The 27,429-nt window shown below is 43.1% G+C and overlaps 2 protein-coding genes across 3 annotated transcripts in view; one reads left to right on the top strand and one right to left on the bottom strand.

Moving 5' to 3' along the window:
- Window positions 1-27,429, bottom strand: part of DNAH6 (dynein axonemal heavy chain 6) — a 131,369-nt gene that overhangs the window by 3,731 nt on the left and 100,209 nt on the right. For both annotated transcript variants that reach the window (XM_079959035.1, XM_079959036.1), the window contains 7 exons: window positions 25,839-25,977; window positions 22,450-22,569; window positions 18,924-19,045; window positions 14,311-14,440; window positions 6,162-6,289; window positions 3,459-3,644; window positions 429-501 (listed from right to left, as the gene is read on the bottom strand). In XM_079959035.1, coding sequence (XP_079815161.1) covers window positions 429-501; window positions 3,459-3,644; window positions 6,162-6,289; window positions 14,311-14,440; window positions 18,924-19,045; window positions 22,450-22,569; window positions 25,839-25,977 — 898 coding nt within the window. The remainder of the gene's footprint in view (window positions 1-428; window positions 502-3,458; window positions 3,645-6,161; window positions 6,290-14,310; window positions 14,441-18,923; window positions 19,046-22,449; window positions 22,570-25,838; window positions 25,978-27,429) is intronic.
- The window catches only part of CHRNB3 (cholinergic receptor nicotinic beta 3 subunit), a 319,642-nt gene that overhangs the window by 213,516 nt on the left and 78,697 nt on the right, over window positions 1-27,429 (top strand). The gene's annotated exons all lie outside the window — the stretch shown is intronic.

The following is a 27,429-nucleotide window of genomic DNA, read 5'->3' as shown; positions in this document are numbered from 1 at the left end:
ACCTTTCGATCGGCAAGCCCTAGGTGCTGAGGCTTTTACCCACAGCGCCACCCGCGCTGTGTTAGTTGAATACAATTACATAAGTGCAAAGAAACAGTCTCTCTTACACACATTTGTTGTTGGATGGGAATCCAATGTACCCAAGTGTTCCATTTTAACAAATAAAATCTAATTGATCAGCTGTTTGGATTCCTCTGCAAAAGTTTGATGGATTCAATCTCTTCCCCACTACCTACTTCAGAAAAAGACTATAGTTGGCACATGCAGTCTTTAGGGTCTTCCTCTGCAAAAGTTTGTTTGTACTTCTGCAAATCATCTTGAGGTTTCCTTAAATCTGTGGGTACCTCCTGTGCTATATATGTGTGGTACTGTTTTGATGCAGTCATTGTGGCAGAATATCAGAAACAGAGGGAATAGTGAATATTTACCTGTCAAAAATCCTTGTGGAAAAAAGAATCCAGAGATCCAGAATGATTTAGGCTTGCCTCTTTTGAGCCAGAACTAGGAAAACACACACAACAGATGATAGATATATACTAGGCATAAAATCTGACATTCCATTTAACTCGCTAAAACCAAGGATTGACCTCAGTTCCTTTGCATTGATGGACAGCAGAAATGGGTTTAGCTAGAATTCTAGTCCTCCATCTATGTGGATATGACTTTAATTATTATTTTTTAAAAAATCATTACTTTTGGCCCCAATCCAGAAAACCTTGAGTGCATCAGAAGGCGGCTCACTAATGTTGTGGTTTTCACATATTGATTTGAGCTAAAGGCAACTCTCATGAAGATCAGAAGCCAATGGACCCTGCATTTCCTAGGAAACTGGAGTTGTAAAGGGCTTCTGAAGGCGATTCTTTTAGGTGGGAAGATGTGGTCCAGCCTTAACCCAGCACACTCTTTTCTACCCCTGTCTGATCATCTGATAGTATACCCTCCCATCAGATGTCAGGGAGATAAAAGAACTACACAACTTTTAGAAGACACCTGAAGGCAGCCCTGTATCAAGTTTTTAATATTTGACATTTGTTATTATTTTGCTGGAAGCTGCCCAGAGTAGAGGGGGAAACCCAGACAGATGGGTGGGGAATAAATAAAATTATTATTATTATTATTATTATTATTATTATTATTATTATTATTATTATTACTACTACTACATAGTATCAAACAACAGCAGTCACAAATGCACACATTAAGATGCCTTTTGACCTTTTAATTCCACTGTGAATTTTTTGCCCGCACGAACGTATTTATATGGTAATCAGAGGTGGGTTTCCAGGGCTGCATTGGTGGCAGGTCACTTATGCATATGCATGTGCACATATGCAAACAGCTCCCTGCCCCCCACAAACTTGCCAACACACACACACACACACACACACACACACACACAGGAAGGCAGCAGGGAAGAGGAAAACATTCAACAGGCAGAGCTTCCATTATGTGCCTCCCCCCATATTAGTTCATTGGTGCTGGGTAGAGCTGATTGGCACATTTCTTCCTAGTGTCCGTCAGCTAGGTTGTGGGCAGGGCATCTCAGTGGTTCCACTGTGCACGTTCCCTGCTCCTCAGCTGACTGGGCTAGCAATCACACTCTCCTCTCCCTATTGAACATCTGTTTGGCGAGCTGAGAGGAGCACAACTGCAATGGGGAGGAAGATCCATGGGGAGTCATCCTCTTGCATCCTCCTCCCCATGTAAATAGAACTCTGTGCTAAGGGAAGAATGGGATACAGGTGAATTGGGGGTGGGCAAACAGACAGGCTGGAGGGAAGGCCTGCGGAAGCTGCATGTAGCCCAGGAGCTGTAGGTTGTTCACATGTGCTGCTAAGTAACCAGTTAATCCAATCAGGAGGAGCAATAGCGCAATTACTCTCAACCCTGCATTGTGAAGAATGTTACGATATGGAAGCAATGCAGCTGCAAACTGGTAGCTTGAAAACATCACATGATGGGAATGTTAGGACTGTCTGTGGGAAACAGTGGGACAGTCAGTTCACAGGGCAATGCACCGGAATTTGCTCAGAGTGTAATTTGAGACCTTCCTCTTGTGTATGTACAGGAAGTACAGGAAGTCTTTGTCACTTGATTGCTGAAGTTTGAAGAGTACAGACACGTTTTCTGTAATGCTGAAGAGACAGAAATAAAAGCATGTAAATACGTTTCTGTCTATCTCCTTTCCCTGCTGGGGGAGCAGGAGGGAGTGGGTGTGCTCTTCCCACACTGGGAAGAATCGCCTATCGAGATCTTGCTGGGGAATGCAGCCAGGGAGGTCAACCGGAGACCAAGCCGGGTGCCTGGGAGAGTTGCCAGTTTCTCCCGATATGGGCTTGATTTCCAACAAAGAACGCCAAGAATGGGGAATACTGGCTTCACTTTGCAAATTGTTCCCTGGTTTGTTTGTTTGCTGTAACTCATATTTGGCAGCAGCACTTATTAATTCAAGTGAGAAGGGAGCCAAGTTGCAATAAATGGGGAAGGCCTGCATTTTTCACATGGTTTTCTATTATTCCACTCATTAGTGTTTATATTCTTTGTATGGTGTTTCCCCCTTATCTCTTCTTCTTAATAAACTAGCCTATGGCCTTCATTCCTTCAACACTTCAATTGTCTGAAGGTCCTTGCTTTTTTAGCTGATGCTGTTCATTCCTTCTTCCTAGTTCTTATGCCTGAAATTCCCTTGTAAAACACCCACACGGTGCCAACTCTCTCAGGTTCTTCAAAGCCCTTGCTAAAAAAGACTTTGCTCCAATCCCTTAGTCCTTCATCCCATAAAGAAATGAAGCCAAAGCACATGCAAGTGTCTATTCTTGTCCTTACACTTGTTTTTCTCCCCTTGTTCTACTCAGTTAAAATTTAGGGGATGTCACAGCAATTCCCTCTCCTCGGCAAACACCTCCCTGAATCTCCAATGGAAATGAAACTACCAAGAGGGACCTGTCTGCTGATCTTAATACCCAGGAGCATTTGAGTGGAAGGAGATGGTCTTTCACAAATTTGGGGCCTAAGTCATATAGGGCTTTAAACCCTGGTGTGAGAGCCTTGAATTGGCCCCAGAAATGAACTGCAGCTGTTTTAAAGCAGGGGTTATACAAGTTCCAAATCAAACCCCAGGCAGTATTCTGCATTTTGGATCTAATTTCAGTTTGTTGGCCCCTATGCAGCTGCCTCCAGGTAACAGTCTAGCACCTCAGCCGCCTCTCCTGGTTGAGAGGGAACAGAGCTGCAAAAGCTACTCAGGGCATGAACCTGGTTTTTGCTTGTATTTTGTAAAGCTATATTATTGGGTGTAACAAGAATAATTAATGTGTGCCATTTTATGTGCCAGTTTTTGAGACAGGGTTTCCAAATGAAAGGACTTGCTTTCGTAATATCCCCCACACTTGAAAGATCAAGGTCAGCTCTGAACCCTAAAATTACTCTAGCCCTTAACCAACAGCATTTATACTTACTTCTACAAAAGCTGTCCTTAGCACGAGATCTTTGACCCATCCTCCTAAAGGTTTCAGTGATGGGTAGGCTGCATTGGCCCACAGGGATGGAACTTGGTTGTTAAGAAAGCTGTGGTACACTCTCTCCATTTCTTCCGACATCACGACGAATCCTGCAATAGCTTTGTTAAGCGTTTGCAGAGAGGTCTGGAAGTTAAACAATGATAGTGTGTTTTATCGTGCCATGGAAAACCAAGGCCTCTTATGACAGCCCAATCAGGCTCATAATGGCACTCTCTCTTTGCTTTTGCTGCAGGCAATCCTCCAGCAGGAGGCTGCTTCATCCCTCCTTCCCCTCCACAGCAGGAGAAGGAAGAGGAGAAGGAGTTGTGCCGCGCTCAGTTCTGCACTTCGCCTCTGCACTTTTGGAACATTGAGGGGCCCATGGATGTAGCCAGGATTTTTGTTAGGGGAACAGAACCTCAGTTAGTTAAGTATTTTTTATTGATTTAGGGGGGCGGGGAAGCTGCCCTTACTGTAACAACTTCATGATGAGTACAGGCACCTTTTTTTCTAGAAGAAAAGCACTGCTAGGAGAAAACTGCTGGCTTTTTTGGAAATGCAAAACCCACAGGCCTAACACTGATTAATTTTATACTAAAGGCACGGGAACTAGTTACATATCTTGTCCCCAAATACTTCAGCCAAATGGAGGTATTGGGGATTACCTGTAACCAAACACTACACAAACAAATATGCAGAAAAACAAGGGTGCAAATTCCCTGTCAGTAAAATTATATGCCTGTAAAAACAGTGATATGTTCTTGGAGCTGTTATCCTGTTTTGTCCACTCCATTCCTCCAAGGTTATTGAGTATTTTTAGCAGTAATGAAGATTGATAACAATTAATCTTAAAAAAACCACTATATGATACTGTGCCACAAAGTTTACTGCAACCCTTATGGGTGGCAGAGAAAATCATAAAATCAATCTTGCATTCTGTGAAAGCAGCACTTCGAAATGCAGCCACTGTAGCAATGTGTAGCAGCCAGGGACTCCTCAGTCCTTAGAGCCAAAGATATATTATCCCGTTCTGTGGCCAAATCGCTATGCTGGGGGAAAGCCAGGTGGAAAGTACTTAAATTATCTAAGCTGCAGAAGAAAAGAGCAACTTTTGAAAGGGAAGAATCAAATTATATGGGGAATGAGAGGCTAAGGAAGGACAGATGTGAAGTCCAAGAAGCTTTGGGCATTTCATGTCATGTGACGTAGCATTTGAAAACTATGAGGGTTTTCCTTCTCCAATTTTCTTCGCCATTTGCAAGATTGAAATCCTACACATACCACCTTGGATGCAGATGCAATTGAAGTAAATGGGATTTACTTCTGAGAAAGCATGAATAGGGTTGCACTGTAGGGCCTGGCCTCAAGCAAGAACACTGGAGCATTGTGGAACAAGCTGTACGAGGCAGAAGTAGGTGTTGCTTTAGCTTCAAGCACACACCTTTCTCTTGCTTTCTTGTTATTATTAGAATGTCACCGGTGTATGCTTTACAAGAGTGATAAGCAAAAGGCAACTCCCTGTTTGGAGAAATGTACCATCTGAATTCCATGAATGGGGAAGAAAACAAGATCAGAGGAGAAAAGAGAGGCAAGAGCAACAAGGCACCAGTACATAGACATTTGCTTTTGCCAAAACACACACATTTCTTCACATATCCTCTGTAAAATTACCACGTGATATATTACAGCTTCATCAGTTTCGCTGTGGATTCGTAGTCTGGAGAAGTTGGTTATCTGATCCAACCAGATTGCCAGCCCACCAACCAACCTATTCCTTATGCCTTCCAGAGAACAAACAGACGACAAAGGTCCGTATAGTTAAAGCTATGGTTTTCCAAGGTGTACCAACTGCAGAGTCACTGCCACCGTACCCTGAAACTCCCCGTTTTGAAACTTTGTACTGCCTGGTGCTCTCAGGAAACCACCAGCAGGAGTGGGAGTCTATTGCCCACCTTGGTGAAGCTGAGGCTGTGACAGGCCCAACAGCTCTCCTCTCCACTGATGGGAGACTGGTGTAGAGGCAAATATCCTATACCCCATCCCAGTGAACAGTGCTGGGGGGTTAACATGGCACTGTAAGTAGACACAACATATCACATCCAGATTCAAGGGAGGAGAGGAAGGATTGGCCTTAGGAATTCCTGTCATATAAGAATGCATGTTCCCTGCAATAATAAAATATCGAAGCATTTTATTAGATGCCTTGTTTTCAAAACTCTTTTTTAAAAAGCCATTGTCATTCCCCCAAATATTTAAAGGACAAGTACATAATATTTCTCTTTTTATAAGGTAATTTGTAAACTCCTTAGAGGTTTTCTTACAATCTAGCAGCCTACAAATTTAACAGTTTGTAAATTTAACAAACAAACAAATTCTAAACGATGTTTTGCTGACATCTTAAGACAGTGACACAACAGATAATTGGTTGGCCTTACAGGTTCACTGCATTCTCCCAGAAGAAACTCAAGAGCCTTTTCATTATATTCAGCTCTGGTTTATTATATTATGCTAAGATCAGAAGCTTCTCAAGAGTAGCTTTTGGGGCATATTGATTCTTAGCATAATAAGGCTGCCCTTCCACAGCACTGGCTTCTAAATAAAAGCACAGCAAATCAGGAACATCAATATTTATGCCAGCCAAGGAAAAAAATATTGTTATACCCTTAACAGAATGAGAAGACGGTTGAAACGATCCACTTCTTGCCCAAGGACTGTAGTCAGAGAGTCCAACCGCCCTTTGTCATCCTTGACAAAAAGGGCTTCAGCAGCCACGTCCATGTCAAGTTTTTCTGCAACACAAATGCTGAGTTAAACTCTGAACAAAGCTTGTCCATGTCATTACCATCCATTTAGAACATACAGCCATCGTCAGCAACTATTTTTTTTTTAAATAAGGGCCTTATTTTCTACTAAGCAAGAACATGAGAAATTCCCTCTGACCCACTTTTATACATGATTTTAAAAAACAGCACAAGCCCAGCAGGCCCATTGGTCTCTTACACTCTTGACAGCAACAGAAGCATTTGGAAGAGCCATTTCTGCACCTGTTGTTAGGATTAAGGATGTACCTTGAACCAGGAGTCTAACCTCCGTAAATTCATCCAGCTCACCACAACTTCTCTCATCCTGCTCATAGGGGGGTGTGTGTGAGAGAGAGATGAGATGAAATGCAACAGAGGGTAAGTCTGCATGGATGGCAACCAGCCTTTCTAGTCCCACTGGGCAATGGCTGGGTTCTCTCTGGCCACCCCTCTGCTCAATCTCTCTGTCACCCCTTCAACTCCATGTTGCGTGGACCAGAATGGCAAACCTCACAAGGGAAGCTGACTTCACTGTTCACAGTGAAGTGATTCAATTGAAGCCCTTTGTTTAATAAAAAGCTGGTTAGAGCATGGTTGCAAGTTCAATCACTGTAAGGGACAACTGCATATTCCTGTATTGCAGGGGCCTGAATGGTCCTCAGGCCCAACTCTATGAGTCTATGATTTCTATGATAAAGGGAAATGATGTGTGTATGTGCTGAAGTCAAGACACCAAAAACAAAATTATCTAACTACTGGTAATCTTGCCATGTTTGATAAACTGGCAGGTGCAAGACACTTGTCATTTACAGATTATACATGAGGGAAAGCAACTTTGAGTTCCAAAACAGCTGACAGCTTTCCAGGGAATGGGATTTATCAATCCTGTGCCCTTGGTGAAGGGAGGTGGTGCTGGTAGGAACGTTAGCAAACCAAACAGTTCTCAGGAGGCGGAAACATAGTTTTCGCTTCTAACAAATAAAAGATGAGCTCCCATGGCCAGACAGGACTGCCTCTAGAATAGTTGCTATGTAAGAAGGGAAAAGCAAGCCTGGTATGAGAAGCATATGTGCCCTCCTCAAACCTTGAGAAGAGCAACTGAAGACCACAAACTTCTGCTGCTGGGATACGTGACATTTTCTAACACGGGTTCCTCAAGCAAGGTTATTTGCTCCAGGCTAATAGAATCTGGAGCTATCCCTGTAAAGAGGTCTGAGCTAGTTGCTCCAGACTCAGTCCACATGGCTCTTACAAGCCATTCTTGTATACGATATACGATATCTTTATTGTCATTGTCCCACACAGAACAATGAAATTGAAAAACTACATAATACATTCAAAAACCCCTAAAAACTCTGAAACCCCATTTTAAAATGCACTATACTACACTATAAATACTATACTATACTATATAATATATACTATAGTGATTTCATATACCAATAATTTAGGAACTTTCAACACTGAAACTATATCAACTTTTACTGCCTGTGCAATTTTTTCTGAATGTTGTATGGAGAAATCACATGAATCTGACATTTAAACTTCCCAAATGTGTGGTCTTTTTCTATGCTGAGGAAGAGGGGAATTTTGGAAGAAACTTAGACGGGTATCTTTTAAAGGTCTAATGGCCTATATTTCCAAGCTTTACTTTGCTGCATATTTTGTGATTTTAAATCTCTGCTGCGGTTCTCTCACCAAAGTGTACTTGGCATCCACAGAATTCTTCTTTTATATTTATTTATTTTCTTTCATTCCAACAGAGAATACATCTCACTGTACTACATCTAAGAAAACACACACAGGATTGTACTGCAGGGCTCTCCAGGTTTGTGGAAAACAGCATTCTTCATTTCTGGTCTGCACCAGCTCAAGACAGTTATAGCTGTCAGAATGGTTGACAGATTACTTAGTAGGGCTGGCATCCAATTAAACATTTTCCTTCCTTAATTAACTCTTTTGCTTTGAGTAATTGCTTGATTAATTAGGTAGATATTGTGCGGGTATTTATTTAAAACAACAGCTTGTCTCAACTAAACAAGAGAGATATAGCATTCTTCACCACATGACCTGCTTCAAAAAAGATGAATATAAATTGTCCACAAGAATGCTACCTGCACTGCATGCTGCTTCTCAGGGGAAGCTCCAATTAAAATAAGAGCTTTAAATCGGTGAATAATAAAATAATTATGTTAAAGCTGTCTGTTGTTGTTGCTGAAAAGCTGTTTTCATAGTCAGTGCTGGGCAACATAGCCAACCAAGCCAAGCCATTTCAAGGTAAGTTTGTTGTTGTTTTGGCATAGTGCAGGATCTTACTGCCGCTTTGCCGTGCGTTTGTGGGGAGGGCTCTTCCCCCTGCTAGCCCATTCTCCATCTTGGGCTTGGGGACGGGCCCCATACTCAACCTCAGCATAGAAGACTCCAAGGAGGCCCGGGACACTGCTGCTGCCGCTTTGCCGGTGAGTCTTGGGGAGGACCGCTCCCCCTGCAAGCCCATTCTCCATCTTGGGCTTGGGGACGGGCCCCATACTCCACCTCAGCATAAAAGGCTCCAAGGAGGCCCGGGACACTGCTGCTGCCGCTTTGCCGGTGAGTCTTGGGGAGGACCGCTCCCCCTGCAAGCCCATTCTCCATCTTGGGCTTGGGGACGGGCCCCATACTCCACCTCAGCATAAGAGGCTCCAAGGAGGCCCGGGACACTGCTGCTGCCGCTTTGCCGGTGAGTCTTGGGGAGGACCGCTCCCCCTGCAAGCCCATTCTCCATCTTGGGCTTGGGGACGGGCCCCAGACTCCACCTCAGCATATAAGGCTCCAAGGAGGCCTCGGAACATTGCTGCTGTCGCTTTGCCGTGCGTTTCCCCCTGCAAGCCCACTCTCCACCAGGCCAGGGGGCGGGGCCCACACTCACCACTGCTGCAGCGGTTGTTTGAAGTGTTTTTATATGTTCTAAACTGTTTTTATTTTTTGCTTTGTTGTACCACCATAATAGGTGGTTTTTATCCATGTATTTTTATTTTGTTTTGGTTTATTTTGGGTTGGGGTGGGGTGGTTGTTGAGTGGGGTGGGGATTGGTTTGTTTTGGTGTAATTGTTTTTTGTTTGTTTGCTTTTATATTCTGTAAATGGAGGAGAGTATGAGGCTTGGGATTCCTACTGTGGAGGGGCGAGGGAGGTATGGCGGTGGGGGCAGGTGTCATAGGCGAAGGGGATCGAGATACGGATATGCTCGTACCCCTTCCAATCTGCGCCCCATCCCGAGAGACAAGGGTAGGGTGAGCAAGGATTACTCACCTCCGTCACTGGTGTTGTGCAATGCCAGGTCTATAGGCAACAAAACCGCCACCCTGCGAGATTTCTTCACCTCGCAGGGGGTTGACCTGGCATGTGTGACTGAGACCTGGGTGCGCGAAGGGGATACTGTTACCTTACGAGAGATGGCGCCCCCGGGTTTTTCCGTCCTCCACCAGTCGCGGACTGTGGGCCGGGGGGGAGGGGTGGCGTTATTAATCCGGGAAGATTGCTCTTTCAGGGCTCTACCATCGCCATCGATCCCCGGCATTGAATGTGTTGGCCTAGTGTGGGGCTCCGAGGTGAGCTTGGCTGTCTGGCTGGTGTACCGGCCACCTAGCGCACCAGCAGCCACCCTGTCAGGCCTGCTGGAGGCGGTGGCCGGCTGGGCCTTGGAGTTCCCTAACCTATTGGTATTGGGGGACTTCAACATCCATGCTGATGCCACTCCCTCCTCACAGGCTCTGGACCTGGTGTCTTCCATGGCGACACTAGGGCTCTCCCAGTTTGTTTCGGGCCCCACACATCAAGCAGGCCACACGCTGGATTTGATCTTTGGCGTCGGTATAGATGTGATCATGTTTCCTTCGATGAAGGTGCCATGGTCTGATCACTATGCTCTGAAAGCCAGGATTGACGTTCCACCCCCACCCTGCTTGGGTGGCGAGCCAATTTGGGCTCGCCCGCAGAGGCTGATGGACCCTGATAGATTCCGTCAAGCCTTGCGGGACCTTTCTCCCCCTGGCGACTCATTGACTGAGCTTGTTGAGGCCTGGAATACCCAGCTCCTGGCAGCCATCAATGAGATCGCACCTAAGCGCCCTCTGCGACCCCGCAGAAACCGGGCTCCCTGGTTTACCGAGGAGCTCCGGAAAATGAAGCGGGACCTCAGACGGCTAGAGCGAGTATGGCGGGGTGCCCGTGACGGAGCTTCTTATAGGGTTTTTATGAAAACCTACGAGATGGCAGTGAAGGCCGCTAAGAAGTCCTACTTCTCGGCCTCCACTGCATCCGCTAGCTCTCGCCCGGCGCAATTATTTAGTATAATTCGGTCTTTAACGTCCCTCGAAGGACAGCCAAATTTAAATAACAATTTGACACATAGCTGTGAGGCATTTGCGAGCTTTTTTGCGGAGAAGGTCTTGTTGCTCCGCCATGACCTCCCTGCCAATTTGGATACAATAAAGGAACTGGAGGCCCCTCGACTGTCTTCGGGTTCAGTATTGGACCACTTTGACTGGATATCCCCAGCCGATGTGGACAGACTCCTCCGAGCTGGAAAGCCCACCACCTGTCCTCTCGACCCGTGCCCGTCCTGGCTGATTAGAGCGTGTCCAGACGAGGTGCGGGCCCCCCGGGGGATATCATCAATCTGTCCCTTGGCACCGGGACATTCCCAGGGGAACTGAAGGAGGCAGTGGTGCGCCCGCTCTTAAAGAAAACATCATTAGATCCCTTAGATCTATCCAATTACCGCCCGGTTTCAAATCTTCCATTCCTGGGTAAGGTGATTGAGAGAGCGGTTGCTGAACAGCTTGGTAGGTTTCTGGATGAAACATCGGCTCTGGATCCATTCCAGTCCGGCTTCCGCGCTGGTCATGGGACCGAGACGGCTCTGGTCGCCCTAACAGATGATCTCCGCAGACAGCTGGCTCGAGGCGGGTCGGGGCTGCTGATTCTTCTAGACCTGTCAGCAGCCTTCGACATGGTCGATCACGAACTCCTGGACCACCGCCTTGCCGACGTGGGGATCCAGGGCACAGTCCTTCAATGGCTGCGCTCGTTTCTCTCTGGTCGGGGACAGAGGGTGGCGCTTGGGAGGGAATTGTCATCCCGCCACTCCTTGGTGTGTGGTGTGCCCCAGGGTGCAATACTCTCCCCGATGCTTTTTAACATCTTTATGCGCCCCCTCGCCCAGCTTGTCCGGAGTTTTGGGCTGGGCTGCCATCAGTATGCTGATGACACCCAACTCTATCTGTTGATGGACGGCCACCCAGACTCGGCCCCAGACACACTGATCAGATGCTTGGAGGCTGTGGCTGGATGGTTATGTGGGAGCCGGTTGAAGTTAAATCCTTCGAAGACAGAGGTCCTCTGGCTGGGACGGGACGACATGGGACTGAGGGGGCAACTCCCATCTCTTGCGGGGGTGCAATTAGTGCCAGCACCGTTCGTGAAGAGTTTGGGTGTAATCTTCGATACCTCCCTCTCCATGGAGGCGCAGATTGCAGCTATAACAAAGGCGGCATTTTTTCATCTCCGCCAAGCTAAGCAGTTGGCTCCTTACCTCTCTCGCCCTGACCTAGCCACTGTGATCCACGCGACGGTCACCTCCAGACTGGATTATTGTAACTCGCTCTACGTGGAGCTGCCCTTGAGACTGACCCAGAAACTCCAGCGGGTGCAGAATGCCGCAGCGAGACTCCTTACGGGGTCTTCGCTTAGAGATCACATTCATCCGGTGCTATACCAGCTGCACTGGCTCCCGGTGGAGTACAGGATCAGGTTTAAGGTGCTGGTTTTAACCTTCAAAGCCCTATACGACCTAGGGCCCTCGTACCTATGGGACCGCCTCTCCTGGTATGCCCCACAGAGGAACTTACGATCTTCAAATAAAAACACCTTGAAGGTCCCAGGCCACAGAGAGGTTAGGCTGGCCTCAACTAGAGCCTGGGCTTTTTCGGCTGCGGCTCCAACCTGGTGGAACGCTCTGTCACAAGAGACAAGGGCCCTGCAGGACTTGACATCTTTCCGCAGGGCCTGCAAGACAGAGCTGTTCCACCTGGCCTTTGGTCAGGGCGCAGCCTGACTCCCTCCTTTGGCAATCTTTACAAAACTTTAGTTTATGGTTGCCATCAATTTTGATTTTAATTAATTTTTATAATGTTTTATAATGTTGTACTGTTTTAGTGTTGTTAGCCGCCCTGAGCCCGGCTTCGGCTGGGGAGGGCGGGATATAAATAAAATTTATTATTATTATTATTATTATTATTATTATTATGTGTTTATCAGATATTTATCAATTATTAGAGGGCAGCCAGGACATTTGAAGTGATTTCCTACAAATATTTTCTGAAAAGCAAATGAGAAGGTCATGAGGCAACTGCGGAGCAAGCCAAGCGGGTGCCTGGGACGGTGCGCGTGCCCTGAACCCAGGGGCGGAGCAAGCCAGGGCAGGACGCTCTGTGGGGCCTTCGGGGAGTCTGCCTGCCTCCTTCTACTCAGCTGCCCTACAGCTGAGGGGGAGGCGGCGGGTGGACCGTTTGGGGCAGCTCAGAGCCTGCAGGTGCCCAAGCCACTGCATCACTCCCAGGAGAGCCACATGGCTCGGGCGCACTTCAGGCTCATTTTGTCACCCCCCTCAGTGGTGACACCCGGGGCGCACCACCCCCACCGCACCCCACTTCCTCCGCCCCTATCAAGAGGGTACAGAACAAGGCTTCAGGCAGATTCTGCCCCTCATATTGCTGATCTCTTTCTGAACAGAAAAACACATGTAAGTTTTCATTGGAAGTGGAAGCATGTTGTTCTGAAAACAACAACAACCCTGCACATAACTTTGTAAGGTATCAGCATGCAGATAGTTGCTGGCATCCATCTCTCTCTCGGCAATGGAAAAGTGCAGTAGGGGGTAAAGTCAAATTGCTGGGAACAGCGCCAGCTGTGGCATGGGCATCTATTGGCTAGTGTATGCAACTTTTAATGCCTATATTCTGTTTTCTAACCCTCAGAAGTTCTCAAAGTGGCTTACAAAAAGTTTTTTTTTTTATATAGAATAAAAGAGCACACATTCAAGTGTGGTGTCAGGAACAGAAATAACATGGTGTTCCTATGGTGCTATGGTTACTCAGGTGGTATTTCCTGCCTCATCCCTGGTCTTGATTACGGTTAACCTTCAGCCTTCACCTGTGACCTCTGAGGTGAGGGAATGGATCCAACCAGCTTGGCCTATTATGGAGGCAAATCTTCCCTTGCTAACATCATGCTCATATTTCGCTTCACAAATTCTTAAAGAAGTTTTTTTCAGTTGTTGTAGAAACATCTGCAAATCTTCTAGGCATCTCTTGGCTGAGAAACTTTCATATATGTATGTGTATGAGACAAAAGTTGGAAACCTAGGCTTACTCTATGGGAGATAAACCTGCTGGATGAAGAACTGGCAAAAATTTGGATTCAACAGCAGACTCACCTGCTTCTAAAGTTGATCATGAGTGGGTACCTCTGGGAGCAATGGGACGTGGTGGCATTCTGTTGCTCCCAGAGGGAATTGTAGGGGAAAGACATGTAGAACTTGGATGGACCAATTCTCAATGAGTCTGTCCATCCCTGTGACCACAGATCAGCATGTTGGCATTTTTCCATATAAATCCCTCTCTCCCTACTTGCTGATTCTCTCTTAGCCACCAAATATTTCTTATTCTCTTAAAGATCCTAAACTATGCCTCCCCTGCTACAATCCATCTCAGGTTGGGGCCTGACCTGTATTAATGTATGTGGGAAGTAAGTAAGAGAGTTACGGCAGTAGTCAGGGAGAGCAACTTAGTGACAAAGAGAGAAGGCATAGGTTTTCAGCTATGAGAATTAACACCTCTTGTAGCATGATCTACCTCTTAAAGATCAATGGCATAATTCCAGCGATCGGCTGTTTCCTAAATCAGGGAATTAAGTGGAGGAAACTACATCAGCAGTCATATTAGAAAAGAAAGTTAGTGCTTTCCATACCAGGAATTTTAGCCAGGATTGAGGTAGCGAGCTCCTCAACAATCTCGTCATTGCTTTTTCCTGTTCCTTGGGCAGTTGATCGTGGCTGTACATCAAGTATTGTCGTGATTAGGGTATTTGTCTCTTTGCGCTGTAATAAAGAAGTGATACATTCTAATTTGCACCTCAATTTTTAGGGTGTCCATGTTCAAAATAAATTATTTGATTTCCATAAGAAATATTTACGTTTATAAATCTGTCAACCCATTTAATTCCTTCTTCATGCTCAAAAGATAAAACATGGCCACAGATGGTTGCATATGAAACTCATCATAAAGTAGAAGTTTTACATTTTGTTCCCTTCAAAGTTTGCCACTTGTAAAAGTGCATCTATCGTACATTCTTGAATCTTGACACCCATTTCCATTATTGATTCAATACAAGAATTTAAATCCTTCAATATCTATAAAGTTAACAATAACTTTTAATACTTAGTTTGAAAAAGCAGGCAATTGCTTAGTAACTTAGTCCACTAAACTTTGTAGAATGCGTTATCAAATGTAGCTATAATAATAACAGAGAAAAGTTAACATTTAATGATTTTTTATAATTATCTTGCTAGCAGAAGATATAAAATCCTTTCTCTAGACTGTGAGTTTTATGGATGGGTTCTTCTTGGAGGGGGGTAATACCATCTCCCACTTCTTATAGCACTGAATCTTTAACACTGCTTCATTAGTCTAGTTTATAATGAACGATACACCATAAGCAAAATGTAATAAATACATTTTTAAAAACCCAGTCCTGATTTAAAAAGAATATTGTTTTTCATATCTGCTTCTTGGGGGGGGGATGATTTGAACTTCATATGCAAGTTATAATTTGTTATGGCAATATTTAAAATAGGTACTGCTGAAATGTTTATTCAATGTAACTTCTGTCTCATTGAGTCACTGTTGAGGTGACTGTGTTGGCTATTAACCACTATTAACATTCATTGTTTTAACTGCTGACCTTTCTCTCACTGTTTTGCCCCCTTAAACAAACACTCACAGAAAGTGTAGCCATTGTCCTAATGTGATTCTATTATATTTATTAATATAACCAAAAGTAGGCTTGACTTTTATTTTGTAATTGTTAAAATGTGAGTCTGACACATATCTTTCTGCAATAACATTAAAGGTAAAGGGCAAAGGGACCCCTGACTATTAGCTCCAGTTGTGACCGACTCTGGGGTTGTGGCGCTCATCTCGCTTTACTGGCCGAGGGAGCCGGCGTACAGCTTCCAGGTCATGTGGCCAGCATGACTAAGCCACTTCTGGTGAACCAGAGCAGCGCACAGAAACGCCGTTTACCTTCTTGCTGGAGCGGTACCTATTTATCTACTTGCACTTTGTACTTTCAAACTGCTAGGTTGGCAGGAGCTGGGACTGAACAACGGGAGCTCACCCTGTCGCAGGGATTCGAACTGCCAACCTTCTGATTGGCAAGTCCTAGGCTCTGTGGTTTAACCCACAGCGCCATCCACGTCCCTGCCCTGAGACCTTAGGGTGAGGAATGGATGATAAATAAATAAAATTATGGTAAAGATTTATTTTTCTATCATCCTGATTATGCTTATTATATTTCATTCTTAATCCATCCAAAACCACATTTTAAAATTCGTTGTTTTTTTCTGGGCAAAGTATGTGGAGAAATCATAAGCACACCCTGCAAAGCATGGCTTGAAAAAAGCGAACTGAGTTTTTTTGGGTATGGTGGATCAGTCAGGGAATCATGAACACACAGTACCCTGAAATATGTTCCATTCTAGAACTAAGTGGTGTATTTGGCTGGTGGGTGTGGAAATACAGAGCCCACCCCGCCCTGTCAGCATCCCTATAAAATTCATTTTACTTCCTTGGCCATCACCATCCTTTTCCCAGCAGTTAACCCTCAAAATGAACTCAATTTACACTTCTGGGCGGGATTTCCCTTCACCCACAATCATTTTTATGTATAAATTCAGCTCCTGTTTATTTTTCCAAAACACCCTACTAAATTCTCATTGCCTTAAGCCGCTCCTCCTGCAATTTGCTACAATTCAAGCAGTATCACTAAGGGTGGGGTGGGGAATCCTGCCTCCAGTGCAGCCTCCACCTTCAGTGGCACTCAGTCCTTCTGCTTAGAATGGCAGGATAACTGACGGCAATGAATTCACAATGTATCAACTGAAAGCTCAAATCTGAGGTGGGAGGTGGTGGTATTGATTGGAGTACATTTTCTTTAATCACCCTTTATTTGACCCATGCAAAGTGTTCTCCCCCAGAGACACAGCACAGCGCAACAGCATTTCCATTTGCCTTGATTGAAAAGAAACATACGGAGGATATGTCGTGTCATGACAGAGTCACACAACTAAGGCAGCCCTGTTCAGGGAAGTTTTTAACATGTGATATTTTACTGTATTTTTTGTTTCTATGGAAGCCGCCCAGAGTGGCTGGGGAGGCCCAGCCAGATGGGCGGGGTATAAATAATAAATTATTATTATTATTCTTATTATAAAACAATGTGTCCTCTCTGCTTTGGCTTGGAGGGGGGGCAGGTGACCTCCAGCTGTGCTTTTCAGTGCATTGTATGCAGCAGTTTATACAGCTAAACAAAGAACGCCACACAGAGAACTGCATTTGCAAATGCAATGCTCTTTGCAAACTTCCCTGATGGCCCTATTCAATTTGATGCATCTAATGCCAGCATGTGCCTAGGTCATCCCATATTATCACTTTTTATAGCGGGTGATCATAACTGTTTTCGCCTGCCATTTGCAGAACCACCCCTTTGCTTGACAATATCAGTTATTTATATGCTAGATACCTGACAAGAAAAAAATGACAAAGAACAGTAAGTGGTGTGTGTGCCCATCACCTTCTCATCCTCACTTGACCAGACAGACAGTAACCCTGAGGCAATGACAAGCTTGTTGAGTTTTCAGCCAGATCTGAACTAGTAATAAAGAACGTAAAAACAGCATTACAGTGGTACCTCAGGTTACATACGCTTCAGGTTACAAACTCCGCTAACCCAGAAATAGTACCTCAGGTTAAGAACTTTGCTTCAGGATGAGAACAGAAATCGTGCTCCGGTGGTGCAGCAGCAGCAGGAGGCCCCATTAGCTAAAGTGGTGCTTCAGGTTAAGAACAGTTTCAGGTTAAGTACGGACCTCCAGAACGAATTAAGTACTTAACCCGAGGTACCACTGTACTTTCAATAAAAAACTGGATCAGATAGCAAAGTGAGAATTCAAGTGAAATGGTACAGGTGATGAGTTCGTCAAATCGTAATCTGAACCAGCATCAACAATCAAATTACACCTCTAGGAGTTTTGTTACTAACATCTTTTCCAATGAAAAGCCATAACTGGCTACATTTGCAAGTTGCACTAAACCATAGTTTAGCATGGTGGGAATGAGCTAAGATGAGCCACACCATACCTCAGGTGCATGTACCCTTTCTCCCATCTTGCTTGGCTAGGAAGAGAAGACCTTTCCCATTTCAGTTTTGCTTAACCATGGTTTGTCAGTTTGTCTGAACCAACAAACTGTGGTTAACATTATAGATACACTGTATTTTTCCAAGTATAAGACGCCACCATGTATAAGATGACCCCTATTTTTTGAACCCCAGATTAAGAAATCATTATTTTAAACATCAAACAGAACAACTTTGATATTTTATTAAATATTCAAAGCACCAGAACTGGCATGGTTGAGGTTTTGTTTTGTTTTAGTTTTTTTTTGCTCTGGCGCTTCTTAATGGCAGCCGTAAGTAGTGTTTTTTTATACGCCTGTTCATTCACCATCTGTGTATAAGAAGACCCCCAATTTCGTCTTATACACTGAAAAATATGATAAGTTTGTTTAAAACAAGCAAACTTGTTAGACAGCATTAAGTCACAGTTCCCCAGGTCAGATGTTAATAGACGCACAGATCTCTTCACCAACTATGATGTGCAATCAGAAGAAGGATGTGTGTGAAGGAATATCACGCAGCCATGATGCACACAGAATTCAGGAATCATGGTTTATGAAGCACTGCACAAATGTCCAAATGTGCCCCATCAGGCACAGAACTGCAGTTTGGATGTCAATTGGGGGTTTCTGTGCAATTTTAACTGAATATTAATAATCCCCCACTTGGCTTAAAGAAATCTAATATCCACTGAGAATGCTAACTACACACGCACATTAAGATGACCTTCAGTAAATATTTTTTTTTTAAAAAAAGCTTCAGAATTGTTTAAGGAAACTGCATAGCATAAATGTATTAAATCTGAATGAACTGGTTGTCGTTGTAACTTTAAAGCTGTTCTTCCTCTCATTAGAGTTTTAAAGCCCATTAGATCATAAATTGTTACAGATACTATTGATGTTAATGAAAGGCAGGTTTTGAATAAATCATAACATGGGTTTTAAAGCAAAACAAAAGCTACTACTTGTGGAGAAGAAGCAGCCATGTGTGGACTGCTTAGCAATCACTGCTTGTTATTTCTCTTCAACCAACTGCAACCATTAAACCAAACTCTCCTTTAATGTTAAGGAGTATAACTCATTTATCTTAATTACCTTGGAGCACATATCTTAAATATATTCACAAACCTGGAAAGCTAAATTGGCGTTTTCATGCATTCCAAATATTTCTGGGTCATCAATCAAAGGAAGGTTTTCAATGTAGTCTTTAAAATCTTGCAGACTGTCAGCCACTGGGGCAAAATATATACCTATTGTATCGAAAGGCAAACACGGCAGAAAAAGGTTACGCACATACAAAACTAATTCAAAATCATAGTTTTATGAATATGGGGGTACAAGACAGCCAAAAAATTTAGATCAAAGTAGTGGCAGAATTTAAGGTTTGAGGTGTTTAATCAAGCTTGCGTTAAAAAAAATAATGTATGTGCCAAAGGAAGCACAGTCTGTAGTCTAAGCACCAGTATTTAGCATGGGTAAACACTAACTAAATTAGGTAGATTTCTGAAGCTGTGTATTATTACAGTAATCCTAGCCAATCAACAAGTGTTAATTGAAAGGACTAATTTTCTTGTTAGGTGAACTGGCCGGGGGGATAGACCATTTGAAGTTCAAAGTATCAAAAGGGCTGAGTGTTGAATAGATGTGAAAAGCCAATCCCCTTTGAGGCAATGAGCTTCAGCACATCAAAGGAGGCGACATCCCCTGGGTTATAAGAGGGACCAGAATTTAGGCTATGGGAGAAGATATGGGGTTAGGGCTGGAGTGATGCAATTGGGCAGCATAAAAGGAACCATTAAGGTGGGTTGTGCCCTGCAGGGCAACATAGGCTGCAGAGAAAGGATAGTGGTGGGCTTATTGTTGCTGCTCTTAGGAAATAAGCTGGTGTTTTGGGCTGCTGCTGCTATGAACTTCCTCCATTGCAGGACTTCCTCTCTCCCCTCCCTGCAGGTCTCAGCAGTCCTGCATGTGCTCCACAGGGTCTCCTAGGTTTGTGGAAGAAATCTGAGGGATCTCCAAGGGGCTGCATGGGGGAAGAGAGGAAGGGCAAGTTCCACTGGCATGAATGGAAGCCAGTTGTGTAAGCAGGTGGCAACAGTTGGATACCATCCAATACTAATAAACAAACAGCACCATGAAGGTAGTTTTCAAACACATTTTGAAGGCACCACCTTCTAGGAGGATGGATCTGTGGATCTGTTCAGTGTGACCAATGCAAACAGGGCACACAAATTATAAATATCCAGGTGCTACTTATATTTAACCATCTACAAGGATGTAATGCATCCGGTGTGATTCAAAGACTCATGAGGACTTCAGACCTTCCAATAGTTCTTGACGCTTTTCCCTTGTGTTAAACTTTAAACTCAGACGATCTTATAAAGACTTTAAGGAGTTCGTGTAAAGCTTATAAAATATGCAGTAATCTCTTTAGAATCTATAAAGCCTGCGGGCCTCCTAAATCCCTCAACTGGGGCATTTCTGTTAATAACTTTAACATGCTGCTCTAATCGGAAAAGTTAACTGTGTAAAAATAGCACAGTGAAGTGAAATGTTTATGTTGTGATTCCCAGAACAGATATGTGCAATTTACATATTACAGTGAAATAAAACTGCCCTTTCCTAACTGGTTTCCTATAAGTGTTAAATTGAATCTGTATGGATTTACATTCATCCGTGTGTGTGTGTGTGTGTGTGTGTGTGTGTGTGTTTTAAAAAGTTTCAGTAATTGCATCCCCTTAACAAGGCAATCATGTCTAAGCAGAGCAAGGTGTTGCTGTCTTTTCCAGGGTCTTACATGACATCCCAGCCAGGGGCAGATCTAATATGAAACTAATGAAGCTCAAGCTTCAGGGCTCCTAATCCTGGAAGGACCCCAGAAGTGAATTTAGTCCTCGTTGCTTAAACATTGGGGATCTAATAGACCCAATTTGAGTTGCAAGACTCAAATTTTATTATTACAGTGGTACCTCGGGTTACATACGCTTCAGGTTACAGACTCCGCTAGCCCAGAAATAGTGCTTCAGGTTAATAACTTTGCTTCAGGATGAGAACAGAAATTGTGCTCTGGCAGCGCGGCAGCAGCAGGAGGCCCCATTAGCTAAAGTGGCGCTTCAGGTTAAGAACAGTTTCTGGTTAAGAACGGACCTCTGGAACAAATTAAGTACTTAACCCAAGGTACCACTGTAGTATTATTATTATTATTATTATTATTATTATTATTATTATTATTTTCAACAATCCCAAAGTTTGATAGTCAGTAACACAGATTTTGTAAAGATTTGGCAATCGGTTGTGGAACATCCCAACTGAAGAAAACAACAGTGGTTACCCAGACATTGTTGCTGGTTGCAAAGGGGCCCCCCATAACATGGTGGAGGATATGTTTGTATTCCTAAGCACTTTACCCACTCAGCAGGAAGAGTGGTCTTAGTTGTATATGATAGTTTTCTTCAGACATCTGATTCTAAGAAAACAGGTGTTGCTTACTGCTAGATCGGGAGTGGAGAACCTCAATCCAGGGGGATAAATACAGCCCCCCAGATTTCTCTATGTGGCGCTCAGGACTCTCCCAGTCAACACTGCCTCCTGTATCCCTCTTGAGTGCTTTTGCCTGGCTGGAATGTGTCCTTGAACCACTAGCGTGGTTGAGTGGCTACAATGTGGGCTTAGGACCTGGGAGACAAGGGTTCAAATCCCCACTCAGCCGTGAAGCTCGCTGGTTGACCTTGAGCTAGTCTCTCATTCTCAGCCTAACCTATCTGACAGGGTTGTTGTGAGGCAGAGGCACCATCTTGCATCTAAGATTGGGCAGCTGCCATGAGTCGCACGTGTGTGACATCATACATGCACGCAACGTCACATTGGTGGAAAGAGGCCAAATGGGGAGCCCAGTGCAGTAAGGCTTCTTCTCTTATGCTCCGAAGGAGCCAGCCATTCAACCTGGATCTTATACACGTGTTTGTGGAATGATCACTTGGGAAATCTTCACTGGAAACAACAGTGTGCTAGTCATTACTGCAAGGGACGTAATTACTTTGTGAATGCCAATATTGCTCTGCCAATTTGGCAAAACCAATAAATACCAATCAAAATATACGTATTCCTACAAACTGTTCTGTCAGGCAGGAGGGAAAAAACTGAGGAGATTGAGCCTGCCTCCCACAATTATTGGCTTCTGTCTCTGTCACATGATGAGGGAATTACCCAGTCCAGTGGTTTCACTGTCCACCACAGTAAATTGGCAGACGGTAAGGAGAATGGCTATATGGCTTGAAGTGCCAAAACAGTGAGTTTGGGAAAGGCAAGTCTCTATCCGATGAGCCTGTACACAAGTGGACTTAGCTGTAGGCAATAGATTTTGTGTTGTATTGCTGGTGGAAGATGGAAGCCGCCCAGAGTGGCTGGTGAAACCCAGCCAGATGGGCGGGATATAAATTAAAATAAATATGTTATTATTATTAAGCATATAAGTATGTCTAGCATTCAGCAGGTTTTCTATATATAGCTGCACAGTTCTGTGCTGAAAGCGACTAAGGACTCACAACTAAAAATGTATAATAAATGTGTAAACCTAAGGTGCCGCAGAACTCTTTGTTGTTTTAACAGAATCTTCCATTAACGTGAGACCTCCACAGCTTGAAAATATATTTACCTGATTCTGAATATTTATAGTCTTCTTCTAACGTTTCAGGAGCAAAAAACCTCCTTAGGACTGTGCGAAGACATCTCTGATCCCAAGCATCTGTAACTCGTCCTCCATATGTAATTTCGCCTGCAAAACATCAGTTTTACAGATTATGATGACATCTTTCACTTTTTGTACATAATTCATTTTCTCGGGGTATATATTTTCACATTGCTGAATGGTTAGTTGATAAAATGTGATGTTCTCAAACCAGAATTCATTGAGTCTTCTTTTCCTTGTAACAGGAAAGAAAAGAAGGCCTAAATAAATTAGAGTAGGCCCACTGAAATGAATGCAAGAAAGTTAGTTATGCCCAATAATTTAAACAGGTCATCTCTGAGCAGGACTAACACTGGATACAAGCCAGATTTTTAAAATTTTCATTCTACATATGAACCAAACTAGCTTCTATTCAGAACTATATTTATATTACAATAATGTCCAGTTATTTAATACATTTGGATTACTGAATAGGGCTGCCATACATCCCGGACATATCCAGGATTTGTCCAGCGCTAATAGCATCTGGGCAGAATTTCTGGAAATCGTGAAAATGTCCAGGAAAACCTGGGTGTATGGTAACCCATGTCAGAAGTGCTGATTTTTTTGGAGAACTTCCTTAAAAATAACTCAAATGGCAGAAAGATCAGTCTGAAAAAAATGTAGTTTTCAGTTGGCAGAATAAATCTACTGTAAAATTGTTAGGATATCTGCCTGCTGGAAGGAATACAGGTTAAACCTGAAGGGTTTGAAAATGGCTACTGATGGAGGACTGCTATTGTGAAATTTTGCTTTCTGGATAAAATTCTTTCTACCTTGAGAAAGCTACTGTGAAACGAGCTTTGATATCTTCTGAGTTTGTTTGAACTGGTATCTAATATACTTATTTTGAAGAGATAAGCAAGCATTTCATGCCTTTAGGAACAGATGATATGCATTATTTAATTCAATCCAGGCAAGAATAATTAATAGCTCCCAAGGATAATGTTTTACTGACCAGCTCTGTTCAAATAAGATAATGTCTCCTGACATTTTGAGTATGTCATACCTTTGTTTCCAGATATTAAGAAGCTGGATTAAAGGAACTAATTTTTATGTACAGAGGATAGTAATGCAGTAAAATGAGACCTTTGTGGTTATAGCAGGGATTTCACAGTCCCTGCATAATATAGTGAGAAAAGAAACAAAAATTGTATTGGCTGGAATTGAATGTGATGACAGTAGAATCTCAAAGTCACATTTAGAGCTGTTGTGGGGAGCAAAATTTCAACAGCTGATGAAATGGAAGAGACAGAGAAGCTCATGCAATTCAGGTTTTCTTCAGTGCAGACCAAGTATGATGTTTTCTGTGACTGTTTTGGAGCTATGGAATTCAAATAGCCTTACTGAGTAAACAAACTCAGGACTAGCCCAGTAGAACCATAGGTCCTTCTCTCCTGCAGGAAGCTCTCCAGGCCACCTATCCTCACTTCCTCAAAACTAGTCAACATGTTCTTAATTCAGAAATAGTGAATGGTAAAAATGTCCTTGATTCCGTAGGTATCCAGATGAGGGGGCTGATTGTTTATGCATAACTGAATTAAGAGTATTTTATCTGCTGCTGTTTACTATTTTTAAAATGGTCTGGAGGTGGGTTTTAATCTCCAAGTCCAATTCTAACTGTAGACATTTTCAACTTTGCGTTTAGACTGGTTTCATTGTTGCTAACATCATGGCTGCTGCCATTCTTGTTGCAAGTCACTTTGGTCTGGGGTTTGTTGTTGTTTAGTCATTTACTCGTGTCCGACTCTTCGTGACCCCATGGACCAGAGCACGCCAGGCACTCCTGTCTTCCATTGCCTCCCGCAGTTTGGTCAAACTCATGCTGGTAGCTTCGAGAACACTGTCCAACCATCTTGTCCTCTGTCATCCCCTTCTCCTTGTGCCCTCAATCCTTCCCAACATCAGGGTCTTTTCCAGGGAGTCTTCTCTTCTCATGAGGTGGCCAAAGTATTGGAGCCTCAGCTTCACGATCTGTCCTTCCAATGAGCACTCAAGGCTAATTTCCTTCAGAATGGATAGGTTTGATCTTCTTGCAGTCCATGGGACTCTCAAGAGTCTCCTCCAGCACCATAATTCAAAAGCATCAATTCTTCTGCGACCAGCCTTCTTTATGGTCCAGCTCTCACTTCCATACATCACTACTGGGAAATGGTCTGGGGTAGTGGTTCTCAATTAGCTAAGTACTGCGGACCACATGCTTTTCAAAAACCAAGCCATGAATCCCCTACTTTTGAAAATTTTGATATCTCTATGATAGTTTTTGTTATGTGAATGGTGCCACAGACCCCCTGAGTGGGTTATGTGGACCCTCAGGGTCTGTGGATCACCAACTGGGAATCACTGGTCTAGGGTCCAATGAGCCATGCAGTAAGATATAAATATAATAAACAACTTAGTAAAAATAGTTGGTCCTACACAGCTGAGAAGGAATCTCGGTGAGACCGCCACTGAAATAAAACAAATTAGCTGTAACTAAGTGTTTGACAGACATGGGTGAATGTACAAATCTTCACAACTCATACTGACAGAGTACTTTCAGTTGCAATTTGTGCCCACTGAATAGCCTTCACTTAGCAAGCAACCCTGAAAGCACTTGCATTCAGCTCAAAGAATCTGCAGTAATTCTACTCTTCTGCTTGGTAGAACACAGCACAGACAAATAGAACATTTGCTGTTTATTACAAGTGAGACGATTTATCCTGTGACACGGGTAACTACTGGCAAAAAATGTAAAACCAAACAAAAATGAATAAACAAGCATGACATTTAAAGCTCGCTTTAAATGTGAGTGCTTTATCACAGACATAATTCAACCCCATTTTAAACAGCATTTGTAGAAACCAAATAGTATGGTAAGTAAAACACTGTAACGTATGCAAAATGCAGTTTTAACTTTAGTGAAATAAAATCACTATCCTAAAAGGAAATATGCATTGCCTAAACTACTATAAACAGGATTCTGTATGTTTTAAACATACATTCTAAACTTAATACATATTCCACCGTGCCTGACTCTTCACAAATTCTCAACTTCTTCTTAACATTGTTTATTCTTAAAAAGAGTGTCAACTCAAACGCCTTGAGGTTAAGGAAGGTATGCATGCTGATCAGATGTGGATAGCAAGATACATAAAGCAGACATATGTGGCTGTCAGGAAAAATGGGTTCCACATGCAAGATCAGAAACAGCACTTGTGTTTTGTTGGGATTCAATCTCAACCTGTTAACCACCATCCACCCATTTACTGTGGAATAATGTGTGCATGGATAAGCAATAATATCACAGCTGTTATTAAACTGGCAAAATACTATACCTGTTATATATATGAGGGCATCCCAGGGCACCTTCCCCTCTTGACAATAAAGATTGAGGTTCAATAAGGCGCATTCTCTGTCACTGTCATTAAATTCATAACAAATGTTCCAACCAAGAGGTCCAAATTTTTTCCTCTCCTTGAAGATTAAAAGACAACAAAGAGATTAAATTAGGTTTGATCAGTGTCCTCTGAACTTCACGATGCGGTTTCTGTGGATTTTTTTTATCGTAAAAGGCAAAAGATGTGTACATTCTGAAGAGAAACCAGAGCACGGTGTCTTTTTAGTGTAACAATTATTTGCCTCCTTCTGTTTAGTTTGGCTAGTTTCCTAGGATTATTTTCCATGGATTATTTCATTCATTCATTGATCCTGTTAAACTGTAATCATTCTGTCAGATAGCACACACATGCTCTAGGAAATTAACTAGGAGAAGGGCTAATATGGTTTTGGAAAATGTAATGAATATAATTATTCCTTACTCGGGATTTTATTTTAATTTTTTACTGCACCTAGTTTGCATCTGAGATATGCGCCATTAAGGATCCTTGTTGATCTGGAGATCAAGCTGAAGGGCAGGGCTTTTAGATAACAGCAGTGTATAGCCAGTGTTTTGGAAATCTGGGAGGACTAACTAGTAATGTCCATAGGTCAGGAAATCAACCAGTTTTTACAGAGTTGAGTGGGTGTGTGGAAAGTCTTGGTTAGGGTTGTTCCTCCTTGGCTCTGTGACTTCTGAGGAAGCTGTTGTTTCTGAATTGCTCGGGAATCATCACAAAGCAGAGGAAGCTGTGGGAAACCTGGTATAAAAGTTAGATGTAAACACTAGCTTCTCAGTAAACATTGACTCTTCTACAGGATTTTACTAAGCAAAAACACTGTACAGTACATTAATTCAAAGCTCCATTAAATGAATGTCTACTCAGAAGTAAGTTCTATTGCATTTACTGAGACCTACACCAATTCTCAAGTATGTATAGTATCTCAACGCTACTACTAAGGGGAGGCATCCATGTTTCAAAATTAGAAATGTCCATTTTTCCAAAGCAAAGTTCTTTGGACATAATCAAGATAAACTGAGGCATAATTGTGTTTCACTGATATCCACTTCTGATTCAACTGCTTTAGAATTCAAAAGGAGCCTTTTCATAAGTGAGACTATTACAAATGCATTAGAAATGGAACTTCTAACTTTTCCAGACTGTTCTGGTCTAAAATCTGTACATTTCTGCAATATTTTATTGCACACTTCAGCAAAAATGCAAAGTTTACAGGTTGTTTTATTTCAGTACAGGAAACTTGGATGTAGCCCCAGATAACCCCATCTATCTCTGTCCTTAGCTCTGTGACTTACAAAATGTGAAGCAAAGGATGCAGAAAAAACTCTAGGAGAGACAAATGAGAATCTTGCGGGGGGCTCTCCTGATTCTCCCTTCTTACATGTGGGGTACAGAGTAATTGGACAGCACATTTCCCTCTCCTCGATAGCAATATGCCTTTGGATTAAATTAAAGCAATAAAGATGCTCATCTACTGCTGTAAACGCAGCAAACAGGAATTGTATTTTCTGCCCTCAGAAACATTTGATAA

Source organism: Podarcis cretensis (genome assembly GCF_951804945.1).
Source record: "Podarcis cretensis genome assembly, chromosome: 17".
Taxonomy (NCBI): Eukaryota; Metazoa; Chordata; class Lepidosauria; order Squamata; family Lacertidae; genus Podarcis; species Podarcis cretensis.
This window is presented reverse-complemented; position numbering and strand designations above follow the sequence as displayed.